General features: G+C 49.9%; 15 protein-coding genes across 15 annotated transcripts; 6 read left to right on the forward strand and 9 right to left on the reverse strand.

Annotated features, from left to right (window-relative positions):
• Positions 1 to 373: 373 nt before the first annotated feature.
• BZA70DRAFT_237238 (uncharacterized protein) lies at positions 374 to 1242 on the forward strand (the record flags this gene model as incomplete). The annotated part of the gene is made up of 2 exons (XM_064910406.1): positions 374 to 518; positions 581 to 1242. 2 exons carry the CDS (start codon positions 374 to 376, stop codon positions 1240 to 1242), a joined length of 807 nt encoding a protein of 268 aa, XP_064768678.1.
• Positions 1243 to 1285: 43 nt separating this feature from the next.
• Positions 1286 to 2631, reverse strand: BZA70DRAFT_136894 (homoisocitrate dehydrogenase mitochondrial precursor). Its single transcript, XM_064909603.1, has 2 exons — positions 2407 to 2631; positions 1286 to 2340 (listed from the first exon to the last, which is right to left on the reverse strand). Exons 1-2 carry the CDS (start codon positions 2527 to 2529, stop codon positions 1330 to 1332), a joined length of 1134 nt encoding a protein of 377 aa, XP_064768679.1. The 5' UTR covers positions 2530 to 2631; the 3' UTR covers positions 1286 to 1329.
• Position 2632: 1 nt separating this feature from the next.
• Positions 2633 to 3976, reverse strand: BZA70DRAFT_136914 (uncharacterized protein). Its single transcript, XM_064909604.1, has 3 exons — positions 3911 to 3976; positions 3649 to 3851; positions 2633 to 3597 (listed from the first exon to the last, which is right to left on the reverse strand). The coding sequence occupies exons 2-3, from the start codon at positions 3667 to 3669 to the stop codon at positions 2770 to 2772; spliced, it is 849 nt and encodes a 282-aa protein (XP_064768680.1). The 5' UTR covers positions 3670 to 3851; positions 3911 to 3976; the 3' UTR covers positions 2633 to 2769.
• On the forward strand, positions 3902 to 5942 carry BZA70DRAFT_137014 (uncharacterized protein). Its single transcript, XM_064909605.1, has 3 exons — positions 3902 to 4349; positions 4412 to 5457; positions 5526 to 5942. Exons 1-3 carry the CDS (start codon positions 4335 to 4337, stop codon positions 5764 to 5766), a joined length of 1302 nt encoding a protein of 433 aa, XP_064768681.1. The 5' UTR covers positions 3902 to 4334; the 3' UTR covers positions 5767 to 5942.
• BZA70DRAFT_136886 (Car2 ornithine aminotransferase) lies at positions 5823 to 7622 on the forward strand. The gene is made up of 3 exons (XM_064909602.1): positions 5823 to 6262; positions 6317 to 6481; positions 6542 to 7622. The coding sequence occupies exons 1-3, from the start codon at positions 6119 to 6121 to the stop codon at positions 7538 to 7540; spliced, it is 1308 nt and encodes a 435-aa protein (XP_064768682.1). The 5' UTR covers positions 5823 to 6118; the 3' UTR covers positions 7541 to 7622.
• Positions 7623 to 7704: 82 nt separating this feature from the next.
• BZA70DRAFT_256379 (P-loop containing nucleoside triphosphate hydrolase protein) lies at positions 7705 to 9742 on the reverse strand (the record flags this gene model as incomplete). Its single annotated transcript, XM_064910804.1, has 2 exons — positions 8719 to 9742; positions 7705 to 8662 (listed from the first exon to the last, which is right to left on the reverse strand). The coding sequence occupies exons 1-2, from the start codon at positions 9528 to 9530 to the stop codon at positions 7705 to 7707; spliced, it is 1770 nt and encodes a 589-aa protein (XP_064768683.1). The 5' UTR covers positions 9531 to 9742.
• A 13-nt stretch (positions 9743 to 9755) lies between these two features.
• Positions 9756 to 11696, reverse strand: BZA70DRAFT_294743 (myosin-like coiled-coil protein-domain-containing protein). Its single transcript, XM_064914464.1, has 4 exons — positions 11453 to 11696; positions 11355 to 11391; positions 11022 to 11296; positions 9756 to 10962 (listed from the first exon to the last, which is right to left on the reverse strand). Exons 1-4 carry the CDS (start codon positions 11600 to 11602, stop codon positions 9883 to 9885), a joined length of 1542 nt encoding a protein of 513 aa, XP_064768684.1. The 5' UTR covers positions 11603 to 11696; the 3' UTR covers positions 9756 to 9882.
• A 63-nt stretch (positions 11697 to 11759) lies between these two features.
• On the reverse strand, positions 11760 to 13126 carry BZA70DRAFT_304093 (putative methyltransferase-domain-containing protein; the record flags this gene model as incomplete). The annotated part of the gene is made up of 2 exons (XM_064914765.1): positions 11760 to 12411; positions 12474 to 13126. 2 exons carry the CDS (start codon positions 13124 to 13126, stop codon positions 11841 to 11843), a joined length of 1224 nt encoding a protein of 407 aa, XP_064768685.1. The 3' UTR covers positions 11760 to 11840.
• Positions 13127 to 13225: 99 nt separating this feature from the next.
• BZA70DRAFT_276729 (tRNA synthetases class I (M)-domain-containing protein) lies at positions 13226 to 15072 on the forward strand. The gene is made up of 2 exons (XM_064912341.1): positions 13226 to 13438; positions 13492 to 15072. Exons 1-2 carry the CDS (start codon positions 13291 to 13293, stop codon positions 15033 to 15035), a joined length of 1692 nt encoding a protein of 563 aa, XP_064768686.1. The 5' UTR covers positions 13226 to 13290; the 3' UTR covers positions 15036 to 15072.
• Positions 15073 to 16671, reverse strand: BZA70DRAFT_276732 (nucleophile aminohydrolase). The gene is made up of 6 exons (XM_064912342.1): positions 16523 to 16671; positions 16375 to 16434; positions 16081 to 16167; positions 15902 to 16005; positions 15687 to 15846; positions 15073 to 15630 (listed from the first exon to the last, which is right to left on the reverse strand). Exons 1-6 carry the CDS (start codon positions 16523 to 16525, stop codon positions 15160 to 15162), a joined length of 885 nt encoding a protein of 294 aa, XP_064768687.1. The 5' UTR covers positions 16526 to 16671; the 3' UTR covers positions 15073 to 15159.
• A 57-nt stretch (positions 16672 to 16728) lies between these two features.
• BZA70DRAFT_288845 (uncharacterized protein) lies at positions 16729 to 17327 on the forward strand (the record flags this gene model as incomplete). The annotated part of the gene is made up of 2 exons (XM_064914071.1): positions 16729 to 16851; positions 16911 to 17327. 2 exons carry the CDS (start codon positions 16729 to 16731, stop codon positions 17325 to 17327), a joined length of 540 nt encoding a protein of 179 aa, XP_064768688.1.
• BZA70DRAFT_137032 (uncharacterized protein) lies at positions 17270 to 18416 on the reverse strand. Its single transcript, XM_064909606.1, has 3 exons — positions 17966 to 18416; positions 17703 to 17875; positions 17270 to 17635 (listed from the first exon to the last, which is right to left on the reverse strand). Exons 1-3 carry the CDS (start codon positions 18204 to 18206, stop codon positions 17408 to 17410), a joined length of 642 nt encoding a protein of 213 aa, XP_064768689.1. The 5' UTR covers positions 18207 to 18416; the 3' UTR covers positions 17270 to 17407.
• A 1-nt stretch (position 18417) lies between these two features.
• BZA70DRAFT_276738 (cytochrome P-450 lanosterol 14-alpha-demethylase) lies at positions 18418 to 20546 on the reverse strand. Its single transcript, XM_064912343.1, has 2 exons — positions 18774 to 20546; positions 18418 to 18701 (listed from the first exon to the last, which is right to left on the reverse strand). Exons 1-2 carry the CDS (start codon positions 20226 to 20228, stop codon positions 18627 to 18629), a joined length of 1530 nt encoding a protein of 509 aa, XP_064768690.1. The 5' UTR covers positions 20229 to 20546; the 3' UTR covers positions 18418 to 18626.
• Positions 20547 to 21463: 917 nt separating this feature from the next.
• On the forward strand, positions 21464 to 23386 carry BZA70DRAFT_137155 (aspartic peptidase domain-containing protein). The gene has a single exon (XM_064909608.1). It carries the CDS (start codon positions 21695 to 21697, stop codon positions 23099 to 23101), a length of 1407 nt encoding a protein of 468 aa, XP_064768691.1. The 5' UTR covers positions 21464 to 21694; the 3' UTR covers positions 23102 to 23386.
• Position 23387: 1 nt separating this feature from the next.
• BZA70DRAFT_137154 (putative centromere protein Cse4) lies at positions 23388 to 24382 on the reverse strand. The gene is made up of 2 exons (XM_064909607.1): positions 24152 to 24382; positions 23388 to 24032 (listed from the first exon to the last, which is right to left on the reverse strand). Exons 1-2 carry the CDS (start codon positions 24276 to 24278, stop codon positions 23692 to 23694), a joined length of 468 nt encoding a protein of 155 aa, XP_064768692.1. The 5' UTR covers positions 24279 to 24382; the 3' UTR covers positions 23388 to 23691.
• Between the last annotated feature and the right edge of the window lie 295 nt (positions 24383 to 24677).

Genomic DNA, 24677 nt, shown 5'->3' on the forward strand with positions numbered 1-24677 from the left:
CCCGCATTCTCGCGGTGTTTCTGCTGTTGAACCAGCCAGTTTGACCACTTTCTATCTCTGCGTGCAGTCTGCAAGTAATTTACTAATAAGCAGCAACATACAAACAATACTATCACTCCACCTTCCTCGCTCCAATCCCCAACCAGCCCTGTTCTCGGGTTGCGTCCAGAGCTCCTCGTCTCTCCGGGCCGGTGGAAATACTCCGATTCAATCGCAGCACGTGAATAGCGGGTTAGGGCCTGGCTGGCGAGCCGCACGCGCGCTGATCTACGCCCGGGCGACGCTGATCAGCAAGATCCCGATATCCAGCGCCTGAACAGCTTCTTCCTTCTCAGTAAACCAGTGTTCGTCTATTGAATTTATAACGTACATCATGCCTTACCGCTTGCGAGTGTCGGCTGGTTCTGCTTACGACGCCGACAGCAGAAAGCCTGTGCCGGTCAACACCGACTCTCCCCTCGAGGTGTCCAGTCCAAAGTCCACCGCGCAGGTCTCTGTCCGCATCCCAAACTACTCTGGTATCTAGTCTCTTGTTCAATATACGCTTTCACTTGCTGCTCAGCTTGCTAATTGTCTCTAGGCCTACCCGAGGGCTCTCCCAAGACGTGCGCCTACTTTGGTTATCCTGAGCACAAATACGACCAGTACTCTATATCTTTCAGTATCAAATTCGATACGGACGTTTCATTCGACGATCTTCTCTTTGGCAACGATTTCGATCGCCCTATCCGAGACCATCTCCCCTACGGCTTCAGTTTTGCTTACAAGATCTTCAACTACACCATCGATCCCTCAGCAACCGGTGATGTCTATGCCGACAAGCCGTATCTTTTCGGGTATGCCGTCAGCAGCATGAATGTGATCTCCAACACCGCTCCCGGTGATAGTCCGTTTCTGAAGGAAGACACCCTCTCTATCGGTCCGGTGAAGAACACAGAAGTCGACCGTGACGATCCTGACGAGATGATCCCGTCCTCTTCTGCTGACCGTATGAAGTACTTCCTCGACGAAGAGCATCGCAAGCGCTTTGTCTTCAAGGCCGGCGAAACTTATTGGTTTGACTTTCACAATCCATACCTCGACATGAACTCGGACGGCAATGGCTTCGCTGTCAAACTTCCGGGCTACAACATGTCCGTCATGAAATACTGGGACGGCCAGCCTTTACGATACGTCTTGAAGTCAAAGTCATCCGACTTTGTCTACCTTGCCATCGTATTCGAGCTTGACGAGGAGACTTAATTTTGATAATATATATTTTTAAGCTGTCTAATTGTAATCAAAAATGAAGCATAAGTCAGCATAGACTAGTCTCTATAGACATATATCTTACAATCTCTTGATGATGTCGTTCGTGACCTCGGACGTGGTCGACTTTCCGCCCAAATCAGGGGTCGCAAACTTCTTCTCAACCATATGCTCATCAACCGCCTTGTGGATTCTCGCCGCAGGCGCAGCATATCCCATAAACTCAAGCATCAGAGCAGTAGATCTGATAGTCGCAATCGGGTTCGCAATGTTCTTGCCCTCGATATCGGGCGCACTGCCGTGGCAGGGCTCGCCAATAACAAAGCTGTCACCGACGTTGGCCGAGGGAATAACTCCCAACGATCCAACAAGCGCCGCGGCACCGTCGCTAAGAATGTCACCGTAGAGGTTGGGAGCGACAACGACGTCAAAGATCTCGGGCTCGCGGAACATTCTGTAGACCATCGAGTCAACAATCTGCTCCTGCACCGCAACGCTGGCGTACTTCTCCTTGTTTTCCTCGTACACCTTGCGAACGGTCTCCCGGAAAAGACCGTCGGTAGTGCTCAGCACATTAGACTTGTGAGTGATCGTAACAATCGGGCCGTTCGGGTGCAGAGAAGGCACGCCAGCACGGGCCGCGCCGCGCTGCAAAGCAATCTCAAACGCCAGCTTTCCAATGTTGTACGAAGCCGTCTCGGAGATGCGCTTGATAGCCTCGGCCACCTTGGTTCCGTCCTCCAGAGTTCTGATGGTCTCCTCCTTGACGTACAGATCCTCAGTGTTTTCGCGAACAATAACCATGTCGACCGGTCTATCGTCTCCAACAGACTTCACCGGGCGGACGTTAGCGTAGAGTCCCATTTTCTTGCGAAGAGCCACAATAGGCGAAGAGTAGCCTGCGACGCGGGTCGTGGGAGAGCTGACGGCTCCGAAAAGTGCACCGTCGCACTCATTCTTCAAGATCGAGACCGTCTCGTCAGGAAGAGCCACTCCGGTGGCCTTGAAGCTCTCAAAGCCGGCAATTAGGTCGACAAAGGTGAACTCGAGACCGTCGGACTCAGGAAGAGCCTCCAAGACTTGTCTTCCGGCCTATAATTGCAGTTATAGAGTCAGTAACTGCCCCAGAAAAAAAATTAGACAATACTCATCGCATACCGGAATGACCTCCTTTCCGATACCGTCTCCCGGAATAAGTCCAATCTTCAAAGTTTTCATTCCTCTAACAGCAGTCAACCCGACTCTACGGGCAGAAGGACGAAGATTAGCAGCTCTCAGCATTTTTTTTCGTTCAGGATACTAGTCAACGGACTAAAATACGCTGCAGGATCCGTTTTATTTTCGTGGAGAACCACGTGACGTGCCTGATGTCATGTCACGTGCGGTAGATTTGAAACCCTACACCGAATATATTTATGAACAAGAAATCTTCTAGGCGAACAACACTGACCAAGACAACTAAAGATAAACAGATATAGAGACAACAGAATGGAAAATGATGCTAGATATAATTGAACACAACTAAAGATCGGCCCACGCAACTCCACGATTTGCACCATCATCGCTGTCTTCTGTCCCATCATCATTGTGCGTCTGGGCATCTAATCCTGAAGTGGCCTTCGCTAAACCAAAGAGATGCCGGTGAAGACGTTTAATGGGACGTTCCGCAGCTCTTAAGAAATTGATATTCCCCTTATCTTCCTGTTCTAGTAAAATCACGGCCACCTTTAGGAATATCTCAGCCAGGACTAAACCATCTCTCTCCTCTCCTTCATCACCTCGGTTCTGCCTGACATATGCCTCATGGGATCGGTGTCTCAACGTCAAGCGGGCTGTCCGCCGCTGCAAATCCACTTGAAAAGCGAGAATGCTTTCGCACTGGTGCAGTGGTAACTTTTCTTCATCCCATTGCTCATCGCGGATAATCGGAACATGCGTATGCCTGACTTTAGACTCATCCTGCCAGCAGTGGTAGTACACAGTGGTAGTACAGCAGTCTTCGTCTGTTCGGTCATACACAAACCGGTAGTGACTTATATGCAGAAGATATTTCATAAGCAGATCAACTGCCGCGTGAACTGGATTCTTCCGGCTTTTTGCGGTTGGGTCATACCTGGTTCGGTAGCCAAATGGTATCAAGCATTGCTCCACCAGCATTAAATTCAGTCGGTCAATCAGCTCCTCTTCTTCTTCCTCCTCCTCCTCCTCCTCCATCTCACTCTCCCACTCCATCTCACTCCCCCACTCCTCCTCGCTGTCGCTGTCTGGCCCCGGAATGGTACTAAAATCAACTGGCAAATCCCTAAAGAAAAAGGTTTTGTCGAGACTTTCTATCGGTTCCACGCGCTCCTGATTTCTCGGTCAGCGCGTAAATAAACAGATAAAAATATAGATACATACCTTATTATAAAAGTCGTACATGTAGCTATAAAACTCACTCCAGCTGTCTGAAGGGTCCGCAAGCCTCCGACATGCTGGCACACGCGTCCCGTCCGGCTTATATATAAAGCGATCCGGACTGTGATGTGTGCCTCACAAGCCGCAGAACTCGGTCTTTAGCACTGTTTCATTTCTCGTTTGTGCGGTAAAAGTTGTATCAAATGCTGAAATAGTTATAGAATTAGATAAAGCCATTAAGTCGAGATAGTTGCATTTAACTCACAGTCAATCGTCATTGTGTGCAGTGGCAGAATAATAGCGCGTGAAAGCAGAAAAGAGCTCGTCAGAGATAACAAATAGTTCTTATAGTATATTCAAAACGCCAGATGTATGAGAGAACGCGTTTGTATAAGATTGGAGCAGAAAGGAGAAGGTCGGACGCGAAGCAGGCAGGGCTGGGCTCACGCGTAGGGTCGCGTGTATGACTAAGCCAATCACGTGGAGCCAACAATGTGTTGAAAGCGAGAGCTAAGCGGAGATAAACCAGCAACTTAAAATTGCCGACGCTGATTCTTTGTTCGATACTCACTCGCAGCCCATGGATTCAGCCAGCTCGCCGCCGGGCGATAAAGAGGCTGCGTCGAGCAGTTCTCAGAAGACGACGAGGAAGACGTCGGTGGGGTCTGACCGGAGCGTGCGGTTCTCAGATGCGGTGCTGGAGAGTGAATTTTCGACTATGGGCCACTCGCTTGAACCCATCCCGTCAGTTGCTTCGTCGTTGGAGAAGGAGACTTTTGTGGAAGAAAAACAGGTTATGCAAAGTATTCCAGAGGATTCAAGTAGTGGAACAGCGCATGGGAAAGCACCGGTCGACGATAGCAGTGCTCGAGAGAAGTTTTATGGGTCTCGACACTTGTCATTGATGAAACCTGCAAAGCAACAAAGTGGCTCACTCAAGATCATGTCGGAAAACAGCATGAGACACTCCTTTGTGGAGGAAGCAGAAGAGTCCGAACCAGTTTCTCCGCTTACGATGCCGAAGCCATCGCCATTTTCAGCTACGCGAGGACGAAACAGAAGTCAGTCAACACCGCCCCAGTATATTCGCACAAACTCAGAGCCACCGATACCGTCGGCATTCAAGCGGATAGGATCTTTTGCCGCGGACGGGACACGACGGAAGCGAAGGCCGACGGTGAGCCAGGCTGGTGCTGCTGTTATTGGTGGGATAACAGAGGTTGTTCCACATCCTGGAGTGATGGCGGCTGCGTTTGCGTCTGTTGCGGTCGCTCCTTCTCCTACAGAGGTCATTCTTCGAAAAAGCACGGTTGGCGACGTCTCTCTGGTTTTAAGTACAGCATCGGCGTCTGAAATCAAAGTCAGGCCGCGACATACCAAGATTCTTGTGGCCACTTATCTCAAGCATGCGTGGGGATTTGTCACCACAGTCAAAGGGTTTTTCATCACTGTCTACCTATGCCTTGTGATTGCGTTTGGAGGAATGCTCTTTTTAATCTTGATTGGAGCGGCCCCGGCTATGAATCGGCATGATAGCCCGACAAGTAACGACACGCCTGGCAAGCGGTGGATTGAGATCGATTCGCAGGTTCTAAATGCCTTGTTCTGTGTTACTGGCTTTGGTCTGATGCCCCAACGCACGAAGCATTTGTACTTTCTTATCAAAGGACAGATTAAGGGCACCGAAGCAACAGATCGTCAACTTATGAAACGGTATATCTGGTACGTTCCGGGGAGAAATTGGGCCCAGTTGGCTGCGGTTCTGTACCTATATGAGCTGAATTCTATATTCCAAGTCGTTATGGCTGCCGGGTTAGTTTTATCTTTGTGCTTTGGTATGAAGTGAGGGACTATCAACATGCTAACAGTACTTTACGCAGAATGTGGGCATACAATCGACACAACAGACCGGCATGGTTGACGGGTATGACCATGGGTCTCGGATTTGGATCTTCGATTGTAGGTGGAATAATAGCGGGTTTAGAGGAGCGCAAGATTCGAAAAGAGGCAAAGGCGATGGGGGAGGATCCCGAGTTGGGACGGGTCGAGTCTGATGAGGAGATTGTATTACCTTCTACGAAGGTATCTTCTACGAAGGAGGAAGAAACTGCTGGCAAGTGATGTTGTTGGATCAAGTGATATTGTTTTTGGAGCATCTTTTTGTAAAATCAGGCGTCTGTTTTGGTGTTTTTGAGTGATTGCAGCATTGTTTGTGCTTATTCTGTCTTGTTTTACTGAGCTCGAGGAGAGCAGTGGTCAAGTGGCGTTCAAACCTTAATCCGACTCCTGCATAACCGCATAACCGAACCGGATTTACATCAATTTACAAACCTTAAACCGGACAATGGCCCAATCGCTCTCGAATTGACCACCTGTGATCTGCCGCCGCTCCTCCTCTCGGCTCGCTTTCCTTCGGCGTTTTTGTATATTTTCTTCTTCTCTGCTTGTTCTTCATTCTTTACCTCTTCTTGCAATGGCTCCGTCTTACGATCCGGCGTCTTCCGTCTTGTCGACAGACCAGGCTTTGGCCTACGAGCAGCAGTACTCTGCTCACAACTACCATCCACTGCCCGTCGTGTTTGCGCGCGCCCGAGGAGCCCACGTCTGGGATCCTGAGGTACTTCTCTTTCTCTTGCCCATGCCTACAGCTGTATTCTTACATTAAACATAGGGCAAACATTACCTCGACTTCTTATCTGCCTACTCCGCCGTTAACCAAGGACATTGCCATCCCAAGATCATTGGTGCTCTGACCGAGCAGGCGCAGAAGGTCACCCTTAGTAGCCGCGCCTTTTCAAACGACGTGTTTCCCAAATTCGCTCGTTACATCACCGAGGTTGGTTGATCATTATTTACTTGGACCCAGTCGAACGTAATGCTAACATATATAAATCAGTACTTTGGATACGAGATGGTGCTGCCCATGAACACCGGCGCTGAGGCCGTCGAGACCGGCTTGAAGCTGGCTCGCAAATGGGGTTATCTGAAAAAGAAGATCCCAGAGTCTGAAGCAATCATTCTTTGTGCTGCTGACAACTTCCACGGTCGCACTCTCGGTGTGATCTCCATGTCTACCGACCCCGAGGCGCGCACAGATTATGGACCGTACCTCCAGAACGTCGGTCCAACGATCCCTGGGACCAGCAAAGCCATTCGGTTCGGCGTGATTGAGGATCTCGAAGAAGCGCTTGAAGTGGCTGGCGATAAGGTTGCCGCGTTCTTGGTCGAGCCTATCCAGGGTGAAGCCGGAGTTGTGGTTCCGCCCGACGACTACTTCCCGCGAGTTTCAGAGCTTTGCAAGAAGTACAACGTGCTCTTGATCTGCGACGAGGTCCAGACCGGTATTGCTCGAACTGGAAAAATGCTGTGCTCTGAGCATCATGGAATCAAGCCTGATGTTGTCCTGCTTGGAAAAGCATTGTCGGGAGGTGTCCTGCCAGTCAGTGCAGTCTTGTCCAGCAAAGAGATCATGCTCACGATTGCGCCTGGTACTCACGGCTCAACTTTTGGCGGCAACCCGCTTGCTTGTGCTGTATCGATTGCAGCTCTGCAGGTGGTTGTCGAGGAGAACTTAGTTGAGCGAGCAGCAGTCCTGGGCGAAAAGTTCCAGAACGGCCTCAAAGCATTGGAAGGAGGTGCAATCAAGGAGGTTCGCGGTAAAGGTCTGCTGACAGCTATCGTGATTGACAACTCAAAGACCAACGGCAGATCGGCTTGGGATCTGTGTCTGCTGTTGAAGGAGAGGGGACTGCTGACGAAGCCGACGCACGAGAACATCATCCGTCTTGCCCCGCCTTTGGTGATCTCGGAGCAGGATCTCGAGAATGGTGTTCAGATCATCAAGTCTGCTTTGGAGGATCTTGCTACTGCGGAAATTCCTGCGGAGAAATTCTAAGTAAAAGTAGTGTGATTTTGATTCGCTCTCTCAGAACTGCGAAACGGTTTGTGAGTTGAGTGGTTAGTTTTCTTGCTTATTGTTTTTATTTGTAAAATACTTCTAAATTCTGATAGTTTCTTTATGACTCTATTTTTTGTATATTCTATAAATACATCTTTCTATTACACATCATACTCCGCGCTAAAAAACCTCTTCAGCATTCCTACATCCTCAACCGCTCTCAATAAATCAATCTCCTGCACCGAAGCCGAGATCCGCTGTCCGTCACTACTATCGCTGCTGCCTCTGGCTCGCTTTCCTCCACCTTTCTGGCCAGATCCTGTAGATGAAAGCGAGACGGCTCCACAGGCTTCCAGCGCACTCACGACTTCTCTGAACTCGCTGATTTTCAGACTATCTAGAAGTTTGTCCTTCGCACATAGAGCGCCGTATTTCTCAAAAAGCTCGCGAACAGTTAAACTTGTGCTCTTGCGTTTTTCTCCCACTACTAGTGCGCAGAGGATAGCTTTCTGCTGGAGGTTCAGTGATTGAATGCGCTGGACCGAGGATCCGCCAAACGCAGTCGAGCAGATCTTTGCAATGTGTGCGATTGTCACTTTGGGTGCTGGAGAGCCAGTGGGGATGATAATTGGCGCGACAGACTTCCGAGTAGGGGTGGAGGAGAAGTATCCCTCTGCGGTTTGAGCTTCCGCGCCGCAGTATTTCCTGCGCGCTTCATCTTCTGCAAGATCGAGACCACGGCGGCAGATGTCGAACGCCTTGCGAAGGTCACCTGTATTTGCGGCAGTTTTCCGCGCACAGAGCTGGATCGCAGCTGGATGGATTAAACCTTCCGACATGGATCGAACAGACTGATCCTCGACCGTTGCCAGATAGTTTTCCATTCTTGATTTGATCACCTGTGCGATTTGGTCGGCAGTGTAGGGCGTAAACCGGAGCAGCTCGGGGGAAAAGTTGCGAGCCTTGAGCTTGGGAAGGAAGCGGGATGTGAGGTTGAGAGCGTTGGCGATGCCGATTAGGATGAGGTTTGATTTTGGTAGACGGGTCCATTCGAAAATCTGGTATAGAACATCTTGGTCTTTGGTGATCAGGTAATCCATTTCGTCAAGCGTGATTATTCTGAAAGTTCTCGTCGTTAGCTTGCGAAAAATAAAGACTAGTAAAGTAGTACTGACATTGATCTGTATTGGCCTCTGGAAGCCTTCCGTCGAGTAAAGTACTCTTCCAATCGGTCGGCCGCACGTCCATATTCTCCTTCCGCAATGGAACTCCCCGTGATCTCCTCGTAAATCTTTGCAAACACAAGCGCAGGTTTTGTAATCGTGACACAGTTGATGTTTGCGACCTTCACGCTCTTATCGCCGTCGCACGTGCTGTGGATGACTTCGGCTGTCAGTGCTGATTTCCCGGTCCCGGGAGGCCCGCTTATGTACAGACTTGCCGCTGTCGCGTTGTCGATGTGGGTTGTCAAAAACGAGGTTATCGCCTCGCGTTCTGTATCACGACAGATGAGTGGCGCGGTCGAGCGTGCACCGCGCTGGAAGACGGATTTGGCGGTGCTGTATAGTGACGGGGTTGAAGGAGTCGAGGGGGTCAAGGGGGGAGTCGGAAGAGCGATTTGCTGCTGCTGCCGTAAGAGCTCTGGCTTCGATCTGTCTGGAGACTGAGGACTGCAAGACATCTCTGCTGCCGTGCGCTTGAGCTTTCGTGGTGTTCTCGGCGGCGTCACAGATCCAGGGATGCACGGGATATTCTCCTTCTTCTCCTTCGACACCGGTATCTTCCTAACCGCAATATCTGCTTCCTTCATGTCTGAACTGGCGCTGCTGTCACCGCTACTACTGCTGACTTTGGTAGAAGCAAGCTGGGCGCGTGTCTTGTAGGCGCGTTGGGGGGACGACATGTTCAGTTCGCTTCGGGCGCGTTTCCCGAGGACGCTTGCGTTGGGTTGCGCATCGGATTTTGCCCAGGGCAGAAGACGAACCATTGTGGTGTTTGGACGTAGTAATATATAAAAACAAGGTAAAGTAGAAGCTGGAAGACTGAACGATAGAGGTCGAGAGAGGGAGTAACGAGTGGGAGAAGAAAAGGTGCGGTGGGAAGCAGATGAAAAGGTTTGAGCCCCAGCACAGACAGACGCGTTTGGGCACGCGTCAAGAACGCGTTTGACTTTCCCCTAACCCTTCTACATAATTACAAGTATCTTATCAACTCTGTTTGGAATAATCATCTATTTGGTTTATAGGATAATCATATATACACATGCCCAGACGTGATTAGAAAACAAACGCAAAAGAGTAGCAATACTAACGAAAATTCAGGAGAGAAGACGGCTATGGCTAATCACTGGCGCGAGTCTGCTGCAGCTTCTTGAACTCGGCGCTGTCGATCCTCATCTCTCGACGGTGCTCTTCCAAGATTCGGAGGAGTTGCTCGCGAGCTGGAGCCGAGGCGTTGTGGATCGGACAGCCGTCGCCGCAATCGGCGTGCATGGATGCGAATAGGCGAAGTGCGCTCTCAAGCGATTCCTTTTCCAAACGGTAGTGGCGCGAGTAGTCAACAACCCCGTGTGCTGTGTCCGCAGTAGTGTAGCCATCGCCCGTCTCGTCTTCTTCATTGAACTCGTCGTTGCTGTACTCGCCATCGTCGTCTTCATCGTCAAGTTCGTCAGCCTCGAGCTCGTCGTCCTCGTACTCTTCAATTTCGTAGTCGACCTCGTCGTCTTCTTCGCAAGACTCTTGAAGCTCGCCTTCCATTTCGGCAATCTTGTTTTCGAGTTCGATGCGCTCGGCCTGCAGAGCTCGACAGAGATTCTCTAGCTGGGTCAAGCGTTTCTTGTTTTTCTCGGCCTCTTTCTGCTGCTTTGTGCGTTCTTCGGCCATTTCCAAGACATTCTTGTTCATCGTTTCGGCACGCTTGGTGAGCTGCTTGTTTTCCTTCTCTAGTTTCTTTGTTTTCTTGGTCATCTGCTCCATCTCTTTTCTAAACGTCAGGAATAATTCGTTCGAATTGTTTAGAGTCTCTTCGACCTGCTTGAATTTCTCGACATAGACATTCAGTTGAGATCTCAGTTCGGTCTCGGTTTGGGTGAATGTAGAAACCTGTTGGAGAAGTAGCTTTGACTGCGCGGCCTCGCTCACCACGAGTTTCTTCATCTGCTCATAACGGCCCATATGGACTTGGATCTCGAGTTCTTTCGAGCGAAGTAGTTTCTGGAATTGTGCATCCCGAAGCTCGTACTGTTCGAAAAAAGTCTTCAGACGCTCTTTCAAGGCCTGGTCTTGATCAACCTCTTCTTTGAATTTGTAGTAAAACTGACGTTCCATCTGTGACTCGATCTCACGAACCTTCTCTTCGAATTTGGCGTAAAGGTTCTCGCGATGTTGAACCTCCATTCGCAGCATATTCTGACCCTCCTCCTATATTCGATGAATCTTAGTAAAGTGCCGTCTGTGGGATGTGAGAAGAAAAAACCCACCTCGATACGCTCGCTTTCCTTCTGTAATTGACGACAAAGACTCTCGAGAGTTTCTTGAACAGCAGAAGCCTTCTTCGCCTCATGCTTGTAAAGATCTCGTTCTTTCTGGAGCGCCTCGGCGCGCTTCTTGGCCTTCATATGCTCACGCTCGTGCCGCTTCATTTCCTGGAAGAGTTCGGAATACTTTTGCTGGATAGCGGTGATTTTGCCGATGTAGTCTTCATGGGAGTTGACGAACTCGCCCAGGTCGTTGGGGATTGCAGAGGCCTCGCGGGCTAGAGTGGATTCTATTAGTCGATGGGCTTGACGGGATGAGGAAGTGTAGATATTTACCGACTGCTAAACTGGCTTCGCCGTCGGCCTCACCACTCTGTATATTTTGTTAGAAGAGATAACAAGCACAACGTGTTCTACTGCATGAATATACTTACAGCATTGCCAGATGGCTCGTCATACAGCTGCTGGCTGGCGAGCTGCACGGAGGCGGCGTTAAGCTGGTCGATAAAGACCTGGTTATTCGACAGATCCTCGAGCAGCGCACTGCTGCTATCGTCTCCGTCCAGCGTCGTCGCGACGGTCATTTCGTAGTTTCTTCTTCTTCTTCGTCTAGACCTTTCTCAGTCGGAACCGCGGGATCATTCGACGACGGCGGGTTAATGGCTGGAGAGGAGGGTGGCCGGCTTCCTAACTACAACCGGCCCCTGGAACTGATTTGCTGGAAATTTTCCTTCTCGTGAGCCCGAACCCTGAAGTTACCCTCATCGAATCCGTGTATTTACCTGCATTTCTACAATCGTTGAATACTTCATGTATTCTGCATTAACTCTGATGTACAAGTATGTCGACCCGGGATTTGACCGCAGTGGGCTCGAGTAGTTGGCGCCACTGCAGCTTCAGTACGTTCTTCTGCTCCAGCATCTCAAACACTGTGTTCTCGCTCCCGTGCCGCTCTTTGTGCACAAGCAGTAGTTTAGTATCTGCACCAATCAGTCTCTTCAAGACATCCGTCAGAGATGTAAAGCTGTCCGGGTTATACGTGCAGTCGCAGGCGACCACGATATCCCACTGCGTATCGAGCACGGCGGCATTCTGTTGCTCGTCGTTCTGCGACGTATCCCAATCAAACGGCAGAAATTCCACCGGTGTCAACGATCTGTCCTGGTTCAAGACAATATTTCGCTCTGCTACCTCCTTCGCAGAGTCCAGATCTGTGAGGAGCACGCGACTGTTTTTGACCAGTTTGCTGAGCGCGATGCCAACAGTACCGCATCCACACCCAATCTCAAGTATCTGCTGTTTTCGATCGGTGTCTGTGATCAGTTGTGAGATAAACTCTTCCTGGTTTGCTTTGGATGCTCGTAGATAGCTGCAGAGAAATATGCCCGAGTCCCTTGGGTTGAAATTGAGGTTAGCTCAGATGCAAAGTCGGAGGACCTGAGAGTAGATACACACCATAAATGTTTAGCCATGCTATCTCCGATCTCTTCTGCTAGTGTCAGTGTACCACTCTGCCCCATCTCGACATGTCTCTTGACGTAAAGCGAATCGTCGTTCTTGTAGGAAATAGTAACTGCTGGCTTTTGCTTCGGCGTAGATCCAGCATCGTTCTGGCCAAATCTAAAAGGCATGCTCTCGATCTCGAAGAAAGTCGGTGGTAGCGGCACATCGTCACTCTCGAAAAACAACGGACATTCATCAGCAGCATCTGTAGCGTTTATAAACACCCTCTCAAAGATCTGTACGTTGTCCGCGGCGAGCTCCTCGACTACTTTTCGAGGAATCGAAATGTCGAGCTGCAGCGCTCGCATGCCATTTTTCCACAAAGCTGTGGTCTCTCCGAGCAAGATGCTGCTTGCTTTGTCTTTTGACGATCCCGCTCTTTTCCGTTTTTTCACACTGCTATTTGCATTTTGTCGATATGCGATCTCAGCGCGGACAGGAACAGAGCCGTAGAAGAAGTTCTCGCCGAGCTCTGTCGTCAGAGTTATCTTTGTAGAGACTGTGATTTCTCCTGCATTTGCTTTCGGGGTCTTGGAGGATGACTGCTGTGTATTTGAAGGAGGTGGGACTATGTACGGGACTTTGAGAAAGCGGATATGGTACATGTCTGCATTGTTCTGTTTATAAAAGCGATGATAGTTGTGAGAAATATCTGAAATTGTTAAGCTCATCTCGGAGCCGCACCGGAAACTCGACTTCAATTCACAAAAATTCTACTTCAACGCTGCTTCTTCCTCTCTCTCAACCAGCACTCGGTGATAAATACACAATGATGCTGCAATTGCGTTCTGCGCCTGGTATTCACGCCCGGGTTCGAGTACCTGCCGGTGGTTTGTCTGCTGTCAGATGTGTGCGCTTTCAATCGTCGAAATTCAAGCCTTACTACATCACCACACCCATCTTCTACGTCAATGCTTGTATGTCTGTTCCTGCCATCACACAGTTTATTCTCACTCACACTATACATTAGCACCTCATGTCGGACATCTGTATTCGATGGTTCTTGCGGACACGTTCAAGCGATGGCAGCAATTCCGCGGCCGCGAGACATACATGCTCACTGGCACGGACGAGCACGGAATGAAAGTCCAGCAAGTAGCCCAAGAGAAAGGGCAAGACCCCAAGGAGTTTTGCGACGAAGTCTCGGTGACGTTTAAGAACCTTGCGAGCGCCGCGAATATCTCAAACGATCGGTTCATCAGAACTACGGATCCTGATCATATCGCGTCTGTGCACAAGTTTTGGAATAGGTTGGTGGAAAGAGGGTACATCTACAAAGGAGAGCACAAGGGATGGTACTGCGTGTCCGACGAGACGTTTTACCCCGAAAATCTCACGGAAGAGCGTGTCGACCACTCGACAGGCCTTCCCAAGCGGGTTGCGATCGAGACAGGAAAGACGGTCGAGTGGACCTCTGAAGAAAACTATTTCTTCGCAATGTCAAAGATGAAACAGAGGCTGCTCGGAATCTACGAGTCTCGCCCAAAATTTGTCGTGCCGAGACAACGGTTTAAGGAAGTGAAGGCCGAAGTCGCTGATAGTACGGGCGACCTCAGTATCTCTCGTCCTTCGTCGCGGTATACTTGGGGTATCCGGGTTCCTGGAGATGACTCTCAGACAATCTATGTCTGGCTTGATGCGCTTGTCAATTACCTGACCGCGACCGGTTACAGTACTTCAGAGGAGTGCCCGTTGTGGCCTGCCAATACGCATGTGATTGGTAAAGACATTATCCGTTTCCATGCCATGTACTGGCCCGCGTTCCTTCTCGCCGCTGGGTATCAGATTCCAAAGCGGATCCTCGTGCACGGACACTGGCAGATGAACGGTGCAAAGATGTCAAAGTCTGACGGCAACGTCGTCGATCCTTTCTACATTCTCAATCTCTTGGACACCGACGCTGCTCGGTATTACCTTCTCTCGCACGCCATCGTCGATCGTGACTGCTCGTTCTCGACCGAGGCCGCTCTCGAGAGACGACGCACTGATTTGGTGGGCAAATATGGAAATTTGATCAGCCGAGTGACGTCCAAGACATTCTCTCTCGAAATTGCAGTTTCACAGATTATGGAGCAAACAGGCGGCGATTTCGCTACGTTCCAAGCCTTCGAGCAAACCAAATATATCGGAGGACTGGAGGCCGACTTGATCACTTCCCTTAACGAACTCTATGAAAAACTCATCGTACACATGCATTACAATCACGATACTCCGAGTGCGTTGAGAGATATCTGGGCGGTTTTAGGTGCCGCCAACCGGTACGTTGATCTGGCGGAGCCGTGGAAAGCTAAGAGTAAGAGATTATTATACCAGACGATTTTCGTGCTGGGCGAGGTCGGCCGGATTTCTTCGATTCTGCTGCAGCCGTTCTTGCCTGAGTATGCGGCTAGGGGATTGGATCAATTGGGGGTTAGGCCGGAGAGAAGGACTCCGGAGTATGCGAAGTTCATGGCTGATGACTTTTATGGTAATGATGCAAACCGGGGTAAGCATATTATGAAGGTCATCAGATGATCTAGCAGTGAGTATCGAGGGGAAGGTAAATAGAACATGTTTTGGTAAATAGTAATGTAAAATTATTGATAATAGCACATCTAAGTCGATACACAGACAAACAAATTAGATTAAAAAACCATATTTAATCGTCGGTTTCAATCGGCTCGGCTGGTAAATCAGCAGCAGCTTCATCATCCGCTGCCGGAGCATCGGTAGTGGGAGCGTCAGTATCAGCGGCCTCGGCAGCAGCAGACGCAGCAGCAGCTTCAGCAGCAGCTTCCTCTGCCTGTCGTCGACCTCTTGAGCTGCCGACATCTCCCAGCTTCTCCAACCACTCACCCACCTCCTCGTTATCGTACAGCTTGAAGGGACTGTCGAGTCCAACGACTCCTATACTGGTGTTTTGGATAGTGAGCTCTTTGTCTTGCGCAAGAGTGTCGCGCAGCGCACGAAGGCCGTGGAGGACTAATTCTTCTGCTGAGCAATCGGCAAAGGACTCGAAGCTGCGCTCGAGATATGTGCGAGCGGACTGCGAGCGGGCGCCGATTGCGGCACCAAAGTACTCAAGAACGGTACCGGACGGGAGGAACTCAAACAGATGCGGACCAGTCTCCTGTAAGATTACATTAGAACAGATTGAGGTTTGAAGAGATTGAGTGAAGAACGTACGTCGTAGCCAGCCACTAAAAGTCCAACGCCGTAGGGACGCTTTCCGTAGACCTGGGTATTTTTCTGAGCCTTGTCGCCGATTTCGCTAGCCACCCGTGAGACGGGGATAGGTCGGTTGTAGATCATCTTTGAGCTCATAGCTTGTTGTCTCATAAAGTTGCTAGACCATGAGGTTAGCACTGATTCGAGGTCGTCGCTTATGTCTCAAAACATACCTAAGTACGCGGGCGTCGGGAGCAAGACCGGCGAGGGCGATACCAAGATGATTGTCGATGCGGATGATCTTCTTTTGGTATGATCCCAGCTCTTCGGCATTTCGCTATAGTTGTTCAGGAAGAGTCAGCTACTGCCTGCGATCGATCGACTATAGCCTGCGGAGAGATAGGATACACACCTTCAAGGCGACAAGCACGGCGTGTGTCTTGCTAACCAGACCGACGGAAGCACTTCCTTGTTTGATTGCCTCCAAAGCATATTCCACCTTCAGATGATTAACAAAAGTGATGTTAGCGACTGATGCAGATAATTGGACGACCTGACTAGAGTCCGGGTTGAATCAGACGAGGGGTCGATGTGCTGATCGTGACGCAAAGCACCATCCATCACCCGACCTCCTCACCGAGTTCGATCCAGGGCACGATGGTCTCCGTGTGGTTGACGATAATGTATTCAATGCGAAGGAACTGACTTGAAATAATCGGCCGGTTGGAGAGTATGTGATGGAATCGTTGTCGTATGAGTTGCGAAACTGGAGAGATTGAGAGTTAGCGGGGTCCGTTTATCCGTTTTTCTTGTAGTGAATTGAATCAAATACTGCGTAATTCAACAAAACATACCATTGCTTCGACTGCTAGAAAGAATAGCTGAGAATAATGGATTGAAGACGGAGTTGAGGAAGAGAGCAGATGATGACGAGCACTGCGGTGGGTGAGCGAAGAACGTTCTTTGCTTTGGCTGAGCCGCGCCTTTGACTTTTGCCCGCTGCTCTGATCCGCTTCTTGCAATAACAGCGAATCTCTGCTTTATTGTCAACAATCTACTTATGAGCAATGACTATTCCTGCTCGTTCCCGTTCCTTGATTCTCATGAGTTTGCGCGTGCTGCGTCGGCCTTGATTCCGCGTCTGCAGCGTGCAGGGCTGGCTTGTCGTCTATCGGGCCCCAATGTATGCTTTGATATCAACCTCCGTCTTATCGGCTTGATCTCACCTAAATACTCTACCAGGAATGCCCCGATGCTGTCGAGTTTACTGTCCTTCGCGATACAGATCACTTCACTGTTCGCACGCAGGCCCATATAGTGCTCTCTCCCGTCTACGCGCTGCCGACGCTGTATTTCGTCTCGACCCTCACCGACGGCCTCACCTCCTCGACCCGAGCAATCACCCTCGTCGACGAGCTTTACAAGTACACGATCCCGCACTCTGCGCAGCCAATACTTGAGCATAGCGGTATCTATGGCATGAGCGCAGTATCTCAGGCTGAGAACCCCATCACCAACCTGATCGGGTTTTACGTTCACCCGTGTCGAACCGGGGAGGTGATGCAGACAATCAACCAGGACCGTCCTATACCTATCGATGAGTATCTCGTCGTGTGGTTTGGAATCATTGGCAGTGTGCTTGGTGTAGGATTGCTGTAGTCATCATTGAAGCTGCTTCCTTATAGATTGCTAAACATTTTCTGTGCTCTATCGTACATCTCCGTATAAATACATTCACTCTATTCCTCGTCGCTATCGTTTTCCCGGCTTCTCTTGGTCCCCTGCTTCACCTCTTCTTCTTCCTTATCTTCGTCGTCGTCGTCAGCCGGTGCAGCGTACATAGGTACATCCTCATCAACAGCTGCTGCTGCTGCTGCGGTTGTTTGCTGTAACAGCGCCTGTGAAGAGTTGAACGTGCCATCGTTCCGTGCAACTACATTAGATTTTGACTTGGCAAACGCAATGTGCTAAAATAGTCAATCAAGTCAGCAACACATCTCCTCCTTCCGATCGAGTCGGTACTAAACAACATACCATCTCTTTGCCCAAAAACGAGAATCCCTGTAAGCTTCGCAGCGCTGCCGTGGCACTTGGTACACTTGCAAACACTACGTGAGCCTGTCCGCGCATTTTCGGTGTTTTGACTGCAACGACGTCGAGAATTGTGCCGTACGTCGCAAACAGCGTGTACAGACACAATTTCAGTTCTAATGCTCAAGTTAGCAACCTCGTCTTTCAAACGTCTGCGCAACCTCGCCCTTCAACCGTCTGAACTCTGAGCTAACCACAGCACTCACCATCTTTCTGAATCTTGTCGTTCAGGTTATTTATATACAACGTCTGTGAAGGATTTCCATATGCAGCCAGTCCCGAGTCGATCGCGATAGCGTTACTGCTGCTGCCGATTGCACGTCTTCCTGGTGGTGGAGCGGGCGGTGGTGGGACCGGTTTGTTTGTTCGACTGCTGACGCCTGCTCGCCTTATTGTTCCTGGTATCGGAAGCGCCTGGGCACTTACTGATGAAGCTTCTTGTGACATTGTTTTGGTGGTGTGTGGTGGAGTGTTCCTGAGCTTGGCTGGATCAAGGAGACTTTTTTGTTGACTGTCGACGGTAGAGAGAGCTCTTTGCGATATAAAACAGTTGTATCAACAAAACAGACAAACGCACACAAGCAAGCTGTATCTCAAACACTGCCAGATACTAATATCTATATATCCTTGCAAACAGACTGCCGACACGATGTATCAAAGGGCTGTTGAACCACGAGAGAAAACTCGACGACGTTCGCTTACAACTTTAAGGGTTTAGTGTGAATGTTAAGCTACTCAACAACGCAAATACATTCGACTCTGTTAAAAATACAATCAAAATTAGATATAGAAGAAAACGCCGTCGCTTGTTCTCAGTTTTGTAGTCATCGTTTTACTTGATCTATAGATACACTCTAAATATTTCACTTAGTACTTCTTCTCGCCGACTCGTCTTCTGGTCCATACAATGTCCGAGGGCTCGGCAGGAAGTGTCACCATGCTCTAAAAAGAAGGAAAAACAGCAGTTAGTATATCATTCAGACTATCATGATATCTAAAATATAGAGGGCATACCGAATAATCAGGCGTGGGAACAGCGCGTCCGTTAGGCAATGACCACTCAAACTCGCGGACAAACATAGCCAAGATAGTTCCCAACTGAACATAAGCAAACTGCTCGCCAATGCAGCGATGTCTTCCGGCTCCGAAAGGCAGGTAAGGCGACTTTGCGCCCTTCGAGACAACCGTGTAATCCTGATCCTGCGCAGCAAGATCAATGATGTTCTTCTGCTCGAGCCAACGCTCGGGCTGGAACTTGAGCGGCTCCTTGAAGTACTGCGAGTCAATCATAGGAACACCGGGAGCAGCGAGGACGTAGTGTCCGCGCGGGACAACGTAGCGGGTGCCTTCGATAGTCAGGTCGTGACGAACAAATCTCATGAGAGAGTGGAGAGGGGGGTGCATGCGGAGAGTCTCGCGGATAGTGTTGTTGAGCAAAGGCATGTTCTGGAGGTCATCGTACGTAAGCTCGCGGAGCTCGGGACCGCAGACCTCGACCTGCTCCTGGTAAAGCGCGTCGCGAAGAGCCTTGTCGGCACCAAGGTGCATCAACGCCCAGGTAGAAGTAGCAGCCGAGGTATGCTGGCCACCCATAAGAATACCAATCATCATGTTTGCAATCTCGCGGTCGCTCATACGAACGCCGTCCTTGTAGACTGCGTCGCGCAGGAACGTGTTGAGAACGTCCTGCTCGGAAAGGTCACCGGTGCGACGACGCTCGCGAATGACCTCCATATAAGTATCTGAGATCTTGCGCTGGGCCTTGTCGCGGTTGAAAGTGGCGGGGATAGGAATGTTGGGAAAGACAAAGTGAATGGGGGTGAAGCCACGGTCGAGGTCGTGGTAGAGGTCAGCGAAGGACTCGTCGAACTTTGCGCGCACCTCACGGCCCTGCAGAGTGCGGGAGGCAGTGAAGATAGTCATCTCGGGCATGGCAGTCATGAGGTGGGTCTTGTTTGAAGCACGGTTGCTGTCGCCGCCAAAGAACTGGGGCGACTTGAGCCAGTACTGGCGGACCTCGTTGACGATAAGAGGCACGTAGGAACGGAACGCGCCGGTGGTGAGCGCGGACTTTGCAAACTTCTTCTGCTCCATCAGACGCGCGTTAGGACAGTCGTAGATGACGCCCTTTCCAAAGACGGGGGTGGTGAGGTGCGCGTAGGCCTCCTCAGCCGAGACATCAGAGTGCTTCGCGTTCAGGACAAAGTCGTTTCCACGGGGACCGAGCGCGACGGTGATGTGGCGGCCGAGCATGACGAAGGTGAAGACGTCGCCGAACTTCTTGCGATTGTCCTCGAAGAACTTGTAGGGGTCCATGCCGTAGGAGGCGGCGGAGCCAAAGACGGGAATCCAGTGAAAGACGACAGGAGGGCGGTTGGGGTCCTTGAAGAGCACCTGCTTGAGCGCGTTGACGACGACGGCGACGACGCCGAAGACCAATGTCGCGACAGCCCAGAAAGAGAATGACATTGCAGCTTCAACGAGGTATTATAAATGTTATATTTGCGGTTATTCACAGAGAAGGACGACGAGAGGAAAAGAGCAGAGAAACAAGTATTTTGACCTGCGCGCAATCCGTATCCGAGCCGCAATCTGAACCCTAATCCACGCCACCCAGGCCATATCTTCGGCCTCGTATGATCTCGGGTTCCGGACGCAGCAGCGGTGGGTTCTGAGCTTTGGCTGGTGCGGGTTGGAGGAAGGTTGGGGAGGTTGAGTATAGTCACGCAACATGCAATTGTGCTCAAAAAGTGGTTATTTACTGGTTTTGTATGAAGTAAAGAGTAGTAATAGCTCTGTAGGGATTGGTCGACGACCCGAGAACCCGAGTCCGAGTCCGAGGTCGTTTGTATGCTGACAGCAGGTGCTTGAATGAGTTGAATAGGAAGAATACTGCGACCTTTCTTCAATCTAATAAGAAGAGTATTCACTTCCTATCGAAAAGGGACACTTACCTTACCATCAATCAATGCGAGCCCTTCCGAATACGAACATCAATCTCCCAGTGCTATTCTTCAGAGCACGTGATGTGTATTAGTCATATATTACACTATTAACCCTAAAGCCATATCCAGCTCGCTTTTTGTAGGGTGTCGGTTAACTTGCACCAGTCATCGGTCGTCGACGTCAAAGCCGTGTCAAATATCGCGGCTTCTTCTCCAAAGCCAATATCGGTTTCATTCTGTTCTCTGTGCTTGTGCTTATGTGTGCTTGTTCTCATTCCAGTGTCAATATACCTCTGTTCATTCTTCTCAGCTTGTTACATATACCATACATTATCACTCCTCTGTTTTGAATCATCATCTCAACTCCTCAAAGCTTACTGCCTACATCTGCTACGAACAGCAAACTTTTCGGAGCTCCGTACGGCTGTGATACGGCTGATCGACGTCTTAATCTCAAGAGCTTTTCATAAACAAAAGCTTAGTCCAGCCGTGTTCTCAATCGCGTCTCGTTCATCGGTTCACATATGATATCACGTCCCTCGTCTATCCTTCTTTTCTTTCTCTCTGGTACTGCTAGTGCTCCAAGCAAATTTTTCACTATATCAAATCAACTAGAATGATATCAGTTCTAGATCATTCATTATTGCTCAATCAATTACAATTCCTTCATCCTCCTTGTCTATTTTCTGTGCCAGCTGTGATCATATATATTAAAGCTTGACTCGAAGAGTTACTCGGCGTATTTTCTCACCCAAACCTGTACTCTTTGCATTCCCAAACTCGCAATCTGTCGTATTCCTTCTCACCTCATATTATCACCAACCTGTCAAGTATCAGAATCTGTGACAAGTCGAGACTGACAATGGTGATACACGACTACCCCGCTCGGATGCCACGGCAATTGACCAGCAATTGACCATCTTATAAGCTGCCACAGAATCCCCAGAGCTGCTGTTCAACATACCATCTCCTGCTCAACATCTTGCAATCATGAAATTTGCTCTGCTTCTCACCGCTCTCTCTCTCTCGGGCTCGGGCCTCGCTGCTGTGTCGGGAACTCTCCAGCTCGACTTCTGGCGCGACCGCTCTTCTTCTCAAAGAAACCCGACTCTCGATCGTCTGCGCGAGAAGAAACTTCTCAAGCGCGCCGTGAACAACACCGTCAGCCAGGATCTTGATAACGAGTACTATCTCTACTACACCAACGTCACCGTCGGTACGCCCGGTCAAGACTTGCGCTTGCAGATCGATACCGGATCCTCGGACGTCTGGTTCCAGTCTGCGGAGAACAAGATCTGTCAGGAGAGCTCTGATCCTTGTGCAGAGTCTGGAATCTATGATCCAGACTCCTCGTCGACCTACAGCTTGCTCTCGACTGATTTCTCAATCAGATATGGTGACTACTCCTACGCCAAGGGAAACTATGCGTCGGAGTCCTTTACCATCGGCGGAAAGACAGTCGCAAATCTTACGGTTGGAATTGCCACTGACGCGAATGCTACGCAAGGTATCATGGGCATCGGTTATGATACTAACGAAGCTGTGATTTTCACAGCTGGAGCTTCGCGCCGCTATCAGAACCTTCCTGATCTTCTTGTGTCCCAGGGGTTTATCGAGTCCCGCGTGTACTCCCTCTGGCTTAACGATCAGAATGCCAAGACTGGAAGCGTTTTGTTTGGAGGGATAGATACGGAGAAATACTCTGGTAGTTTGGTGACTCTACCCTTTATCGCGGATGAGGGTGAATCCACGCCGTCTGAGTTTTTCGTCACTCTCGAGGGCTCTGCGTATACCGACGCTAGTGGCTCGACGACTGAATACAGCTCCAGCCTGGGACTCTCTGTTCTTCTTGACTCTGGCACGTCTTTTGTCTATCTCCCCAGCTCGGTGCAGGCTGACTTTGCCAACGCCGTCGGCGCAACTTGGAACGACCAGGTTGGCTACTACATCATTCCTTGCCCGGAGGTGGTCAACTCTGATGCTACCTACGACTTTGAGTTTGCCGGTATCACGATCAAGGTTCCCGTCAAGCAGTTGTTTTTGCCCGGCACCAACGCCAAGAATGAGCCAGTGACATACACCAATGGCCAGCAAGTGTGTCTCTTGACGATCGTCGACAGCTCCGGTCTCGGAGTATCTATCCTCGGCGACACCTTCCTTCGCGCAGCCTACATCGTCTACGATCTCGACAACAACCAAGCCAGCATCGCGCAGACAAAGTACAACGCCACTGCGTCTAACGTCGTTGCCGTTGGCTCTGGAACTGATAGTGTTGCCAACGCGGCCGCAAGCGCCGGCTCTGCTGCCGTACTTTCCGACTCTGATGTGGCCAAGAAACTTCATTTTGGCTACAGCATCGATAAGAGACGACCTAGACGATCAATCTCGGTGGCTTAGGTCTGCGTCTATGATGTGTAATGAATCTGCAGGGTTCTACGATCGTGAATGAGTTGGCTGTCGTGTTTTTTCTTAGTCGAGAGATTTGAAATCGGGATTTTAAGTGATTATTTGTGTTGATTTGTGTTGAGCAGAAGGCAGGCTGCTTTCCAGAGCAGAGCCTTAAGAAACATATGGTGATAAAATCTGGAATATGTAGTGACAACTTCAATACTAGTGGCTTTTTTGAGAGATCTTTAGATAGTAGGGCTACGGGCAGTAATTAATCTATCCCCTCGGCGATCCAAATTTAGGAAATCTCTGCTGTGTTCTGCTAGTTGATAGTTTAATACTATAGATGATATCTAAAGAGCTCCGGACTGCCGGACTACTCTGACTCTCTCTTAGCGTCCGTCAAATTTATGGCTTGGACTTTGCTGGCGAATAAATTATAGGATTACGTGTAAAGAACTTCCAATATCAGGCCCTAATTGTTACAGAAGAAAACGAAAACACCCAGTAGAATTACACAAATGATAAAAAATAGAGATAAGAAAAGGAAAAAAGAAAAACAGACAATAGACCTAACAGCTACTTCAAAAGACACATACTCAACCCAGGCCTCCCCACGCACCCCGGATTCTCCTGGCTAGCTGGATGTCCTTTTGCATTATAGTCACACGCTTGGCATGTATAGCGCACAGATTTGTATCTTCAAACAAGTGCACCAAGTACGCCTCCGCCGCTTCCTGAAGCGCGAGAATCGCAACCGACTGGAACCGAAGGCCCTCGTCGCCAGAGTAGAAATCATGAGCAACCTCACGCACTACTCGCGCAAAGGGCAGTTTGCGCATCAAGAGATCGGTCGTTTTTTGGTATTTTCGGATTTCGCGTAAAGCGACAGTACCGGGTTTATACCGGATTTTTCTTGCCCGGATGACGGGTTCGCCAGCTGGTAATGAGTTCAGTTAGTCGCTAGCTCTTTCCAGGTTTACTGAGGAGTATAGCACGCGGGTCACACGAGCATTAGACCTCTGGTCATAAAGACTCAAACAAGTGAAGAGAACTCACGTTGTGTGCCGGCCGTACTTGGTCTTTTAGACGGTAATGTCTTTGCAGAGCGGGATTTCGAAGCGCCCGAAGAGCTCTTTCGCGCCCGCGGACGCGCGGGACTGGTTGGGTTTCGTCGAGGAGGCATGTTGTAATTACTTCCCGGATGGACGGGTAGAGACCTTCTAGTTCGACTGAGAATGAAAATGTGGGATAGATCAAGAGTAGTCGATAGACTCAGGCTCGTAAATCAGGATCAAGAAGAGCGAACGCGTCTGCGTTGATGCGTGGTTCGTGAAGATCAAAGCTGCTCAGACACAACTTCCAGCAACAAAAAACCACGGTACAATCAAAAAATGCAGCTGCTTGAAGCCAGCGCACAATCAGCAGTATTCGATAGATCTCAGACAGAAGAAAGGAGACCTACTCGCGGTCCGAGATGGCTGGCAGAGGTGGCTGGGCAGCGTAGCGGGTTTGTTTCTCTGCGTTGCCCAAACAACCGTAAATAAGGTTTGTGGTTAGGGCGCAGACCAGCTCTGCCGCGTCG

This window comes from Myxozyma melibiosi (genome assembly GCF_037950935.1).
Source record: "Myxozyma melibiosi strain Phaff 52-87 chromosome Unknown BZA70scaffold_4, whole genome shotgun sequence".
Lineage (NCBI taxonomy): Eukaryota > Fungi > Ascomycota > Lipomycetes > Lipomycetales > Lipomycetaceae > Myxozyma > Myxozyma melibiosi.

Bases quoted from the DNA above. Each gene is read 5' to 3' on its own strand.
- BZA70DRAFT_276738 (XM_064912343.1), bottom strand. From the start codon at position 20,228: ATGTCATTCTCTTTCTGGGCTGTCGCGACATTGGTCTTCGGCGTCGTC. The intron at 18,702-18,773 runs GTATGCCCTCTA...CCTTCTTTTTAG, and splicing joins TTCCCACGCCTGATTATTCG to AGCATGGTGACACTTCCTGC.
- BZA70DRAFT_136886 (XM_064909602.1), top strand. From the start codon at position 6,119: ATGGCTCCGTCTTACGATCCGGCGTCTTCCGTCTTGTCGACAGACCAG. The intron at 6,263-6,316 runs GTACTTCTCTTT...CATTAAACATAG, and splicing joins CCCACGTCTGGGATCCTGAG to GGCAAACATTACCTCGACTT. The intron at 6,482-6,541 runs GTTGGTTGATCA...TATATAAATCAG, and splicing joins TCGCTCGTTACATCACCGAG to TACTTTGGATACGAGATGGT.
- BZA70DRAFT_276732 (XM_064912342.1), bottom strand. The intron at 16,168-16,374 runs GTCAGTTCCTTC...AATCATCTGAAG, and splicing joins CAACCGGCCGATTATTTCAA to GTGGAATATGCTTTGGAGGC. The intron at 16,006-16,080 runs GTGTGTATCCTA...GAACAACTATAG, and splicing joins CCGTGCTTGTCGCCTTGAAG to CGAAATGCCGAAGAGCTGGG.
- BZA70DRAFT_276729 (XM_064912341.1), top strand. From the start codon at position 13,291: ATGATGCTGCAATTGCGTTCTGCGCCTGGTATTCACGCCCGGGTTCGA. The intron at 13,439-13,491 runs GTATGTCTGTTC...ACTATACATTAG, and splicing joins CATCTTCTACGTCAATGCTT to CACCTCATGTCGGACATCTG.
- BZA70DRAFT_136914 (XM_064909604.1), bottom strand. From the start codon at position 3,669: ATGTACGACTTTTATAATAAG. The intron at 3,598-3,648 runs GTATGTATCTAT...CCGAGAAATCAG, and splicing joins TGTACGACTTTTATAATAAG to GAGCGCGTGGAACCGATAGA.
- BZA70DRAFT_137155 (XM_064909608.1), top strand. From the start codon at position 21,695: ATGAAATTTGCTCTGCTTCTCACCGCTCTCTCTCTCTCGGGCTCGGGC.
- BZA70DRAFT_137014 (XM_064909605.1), top strand. The intron at 5,458-5,525 runs GTTAGTTTTATC...TACTTTACGCAG, and splicing joins CAAGTCGTTATGGCTGCCGG to AATGTGGGCATACAATCGAC.
- BZA70DRAFT_137032 (XM_064909606.1), bottom strand. From the start codon at position 18,206: ATGTCACAAGAAGCTTCATCAGTAAGTGCCCAGGCGCTTCCGATACCA. The intron at 17,876-17,965 runs GTGAGTGCTGTG...CTTGAGCATTAG, and splicing joins CGACAAGATTCAGAAAGATG to AACTGAAATTGTGTCTGTAC. The intron at 17,636-17,702 runs GTATGTTGTTTA...TGACTATTTTAG, and splicing joins CGTTTTTGGGCAAAGAGATG to CACATTGCGTTTGCCAAGTC.
- BZA70DRAFT_294743 (XM_064914464.1), bottom strand. From the start codon at position 11,602: ATGACCGTCGCGACGACGCTGGACGGAGACGATAGCAGCAGTGCGCTG. The intron at 11,297-11,354 runs GTAAATATCTAC...AATCCACTCTAG, and splicing joins CGAAGCCAGTTTAGCAGTCG to CCCGCGAGGCCTCTGCAATC. The intron at 10,963-11,021 runs GTGGGTTTTTTC...CATCGAATATAG, and splicing joins AGGAAAGCGAGCGTATCGAG to GAGGAGGGTCAGAATATGCT.
- BZA70DRAFT_137154 (XM_064909607.1), bottom strand. From the start codon at position 24,278: ATGCCTCCTCGACGAAACCCAACCAGTCCCGCGCGTCCGCGGGCGCGA. The intron at 24,033-24,151 runs GTGAGTTCTCTT...ACTCATTACCAG, and splicing joins AAGTACGGCCGGCACACAAC to CTGGCGAACCCGTCATCCGG.
- BZA70DRAFT_136894 (XM_064909603.1), bottom strand. From the start codon at position 2,529: ATGCTGAGAGCTGCTAATCTTCGTCCTTCTGCCCGTAGAGTCGGGTTG. The intron at 2,341-2,406 runs GTATGCGATGAG...CTGCAATTATAG, and splicing joins TCGGAAAGGAGGTCATTCCG to GCCGGAAGACAAGTCTTGGA.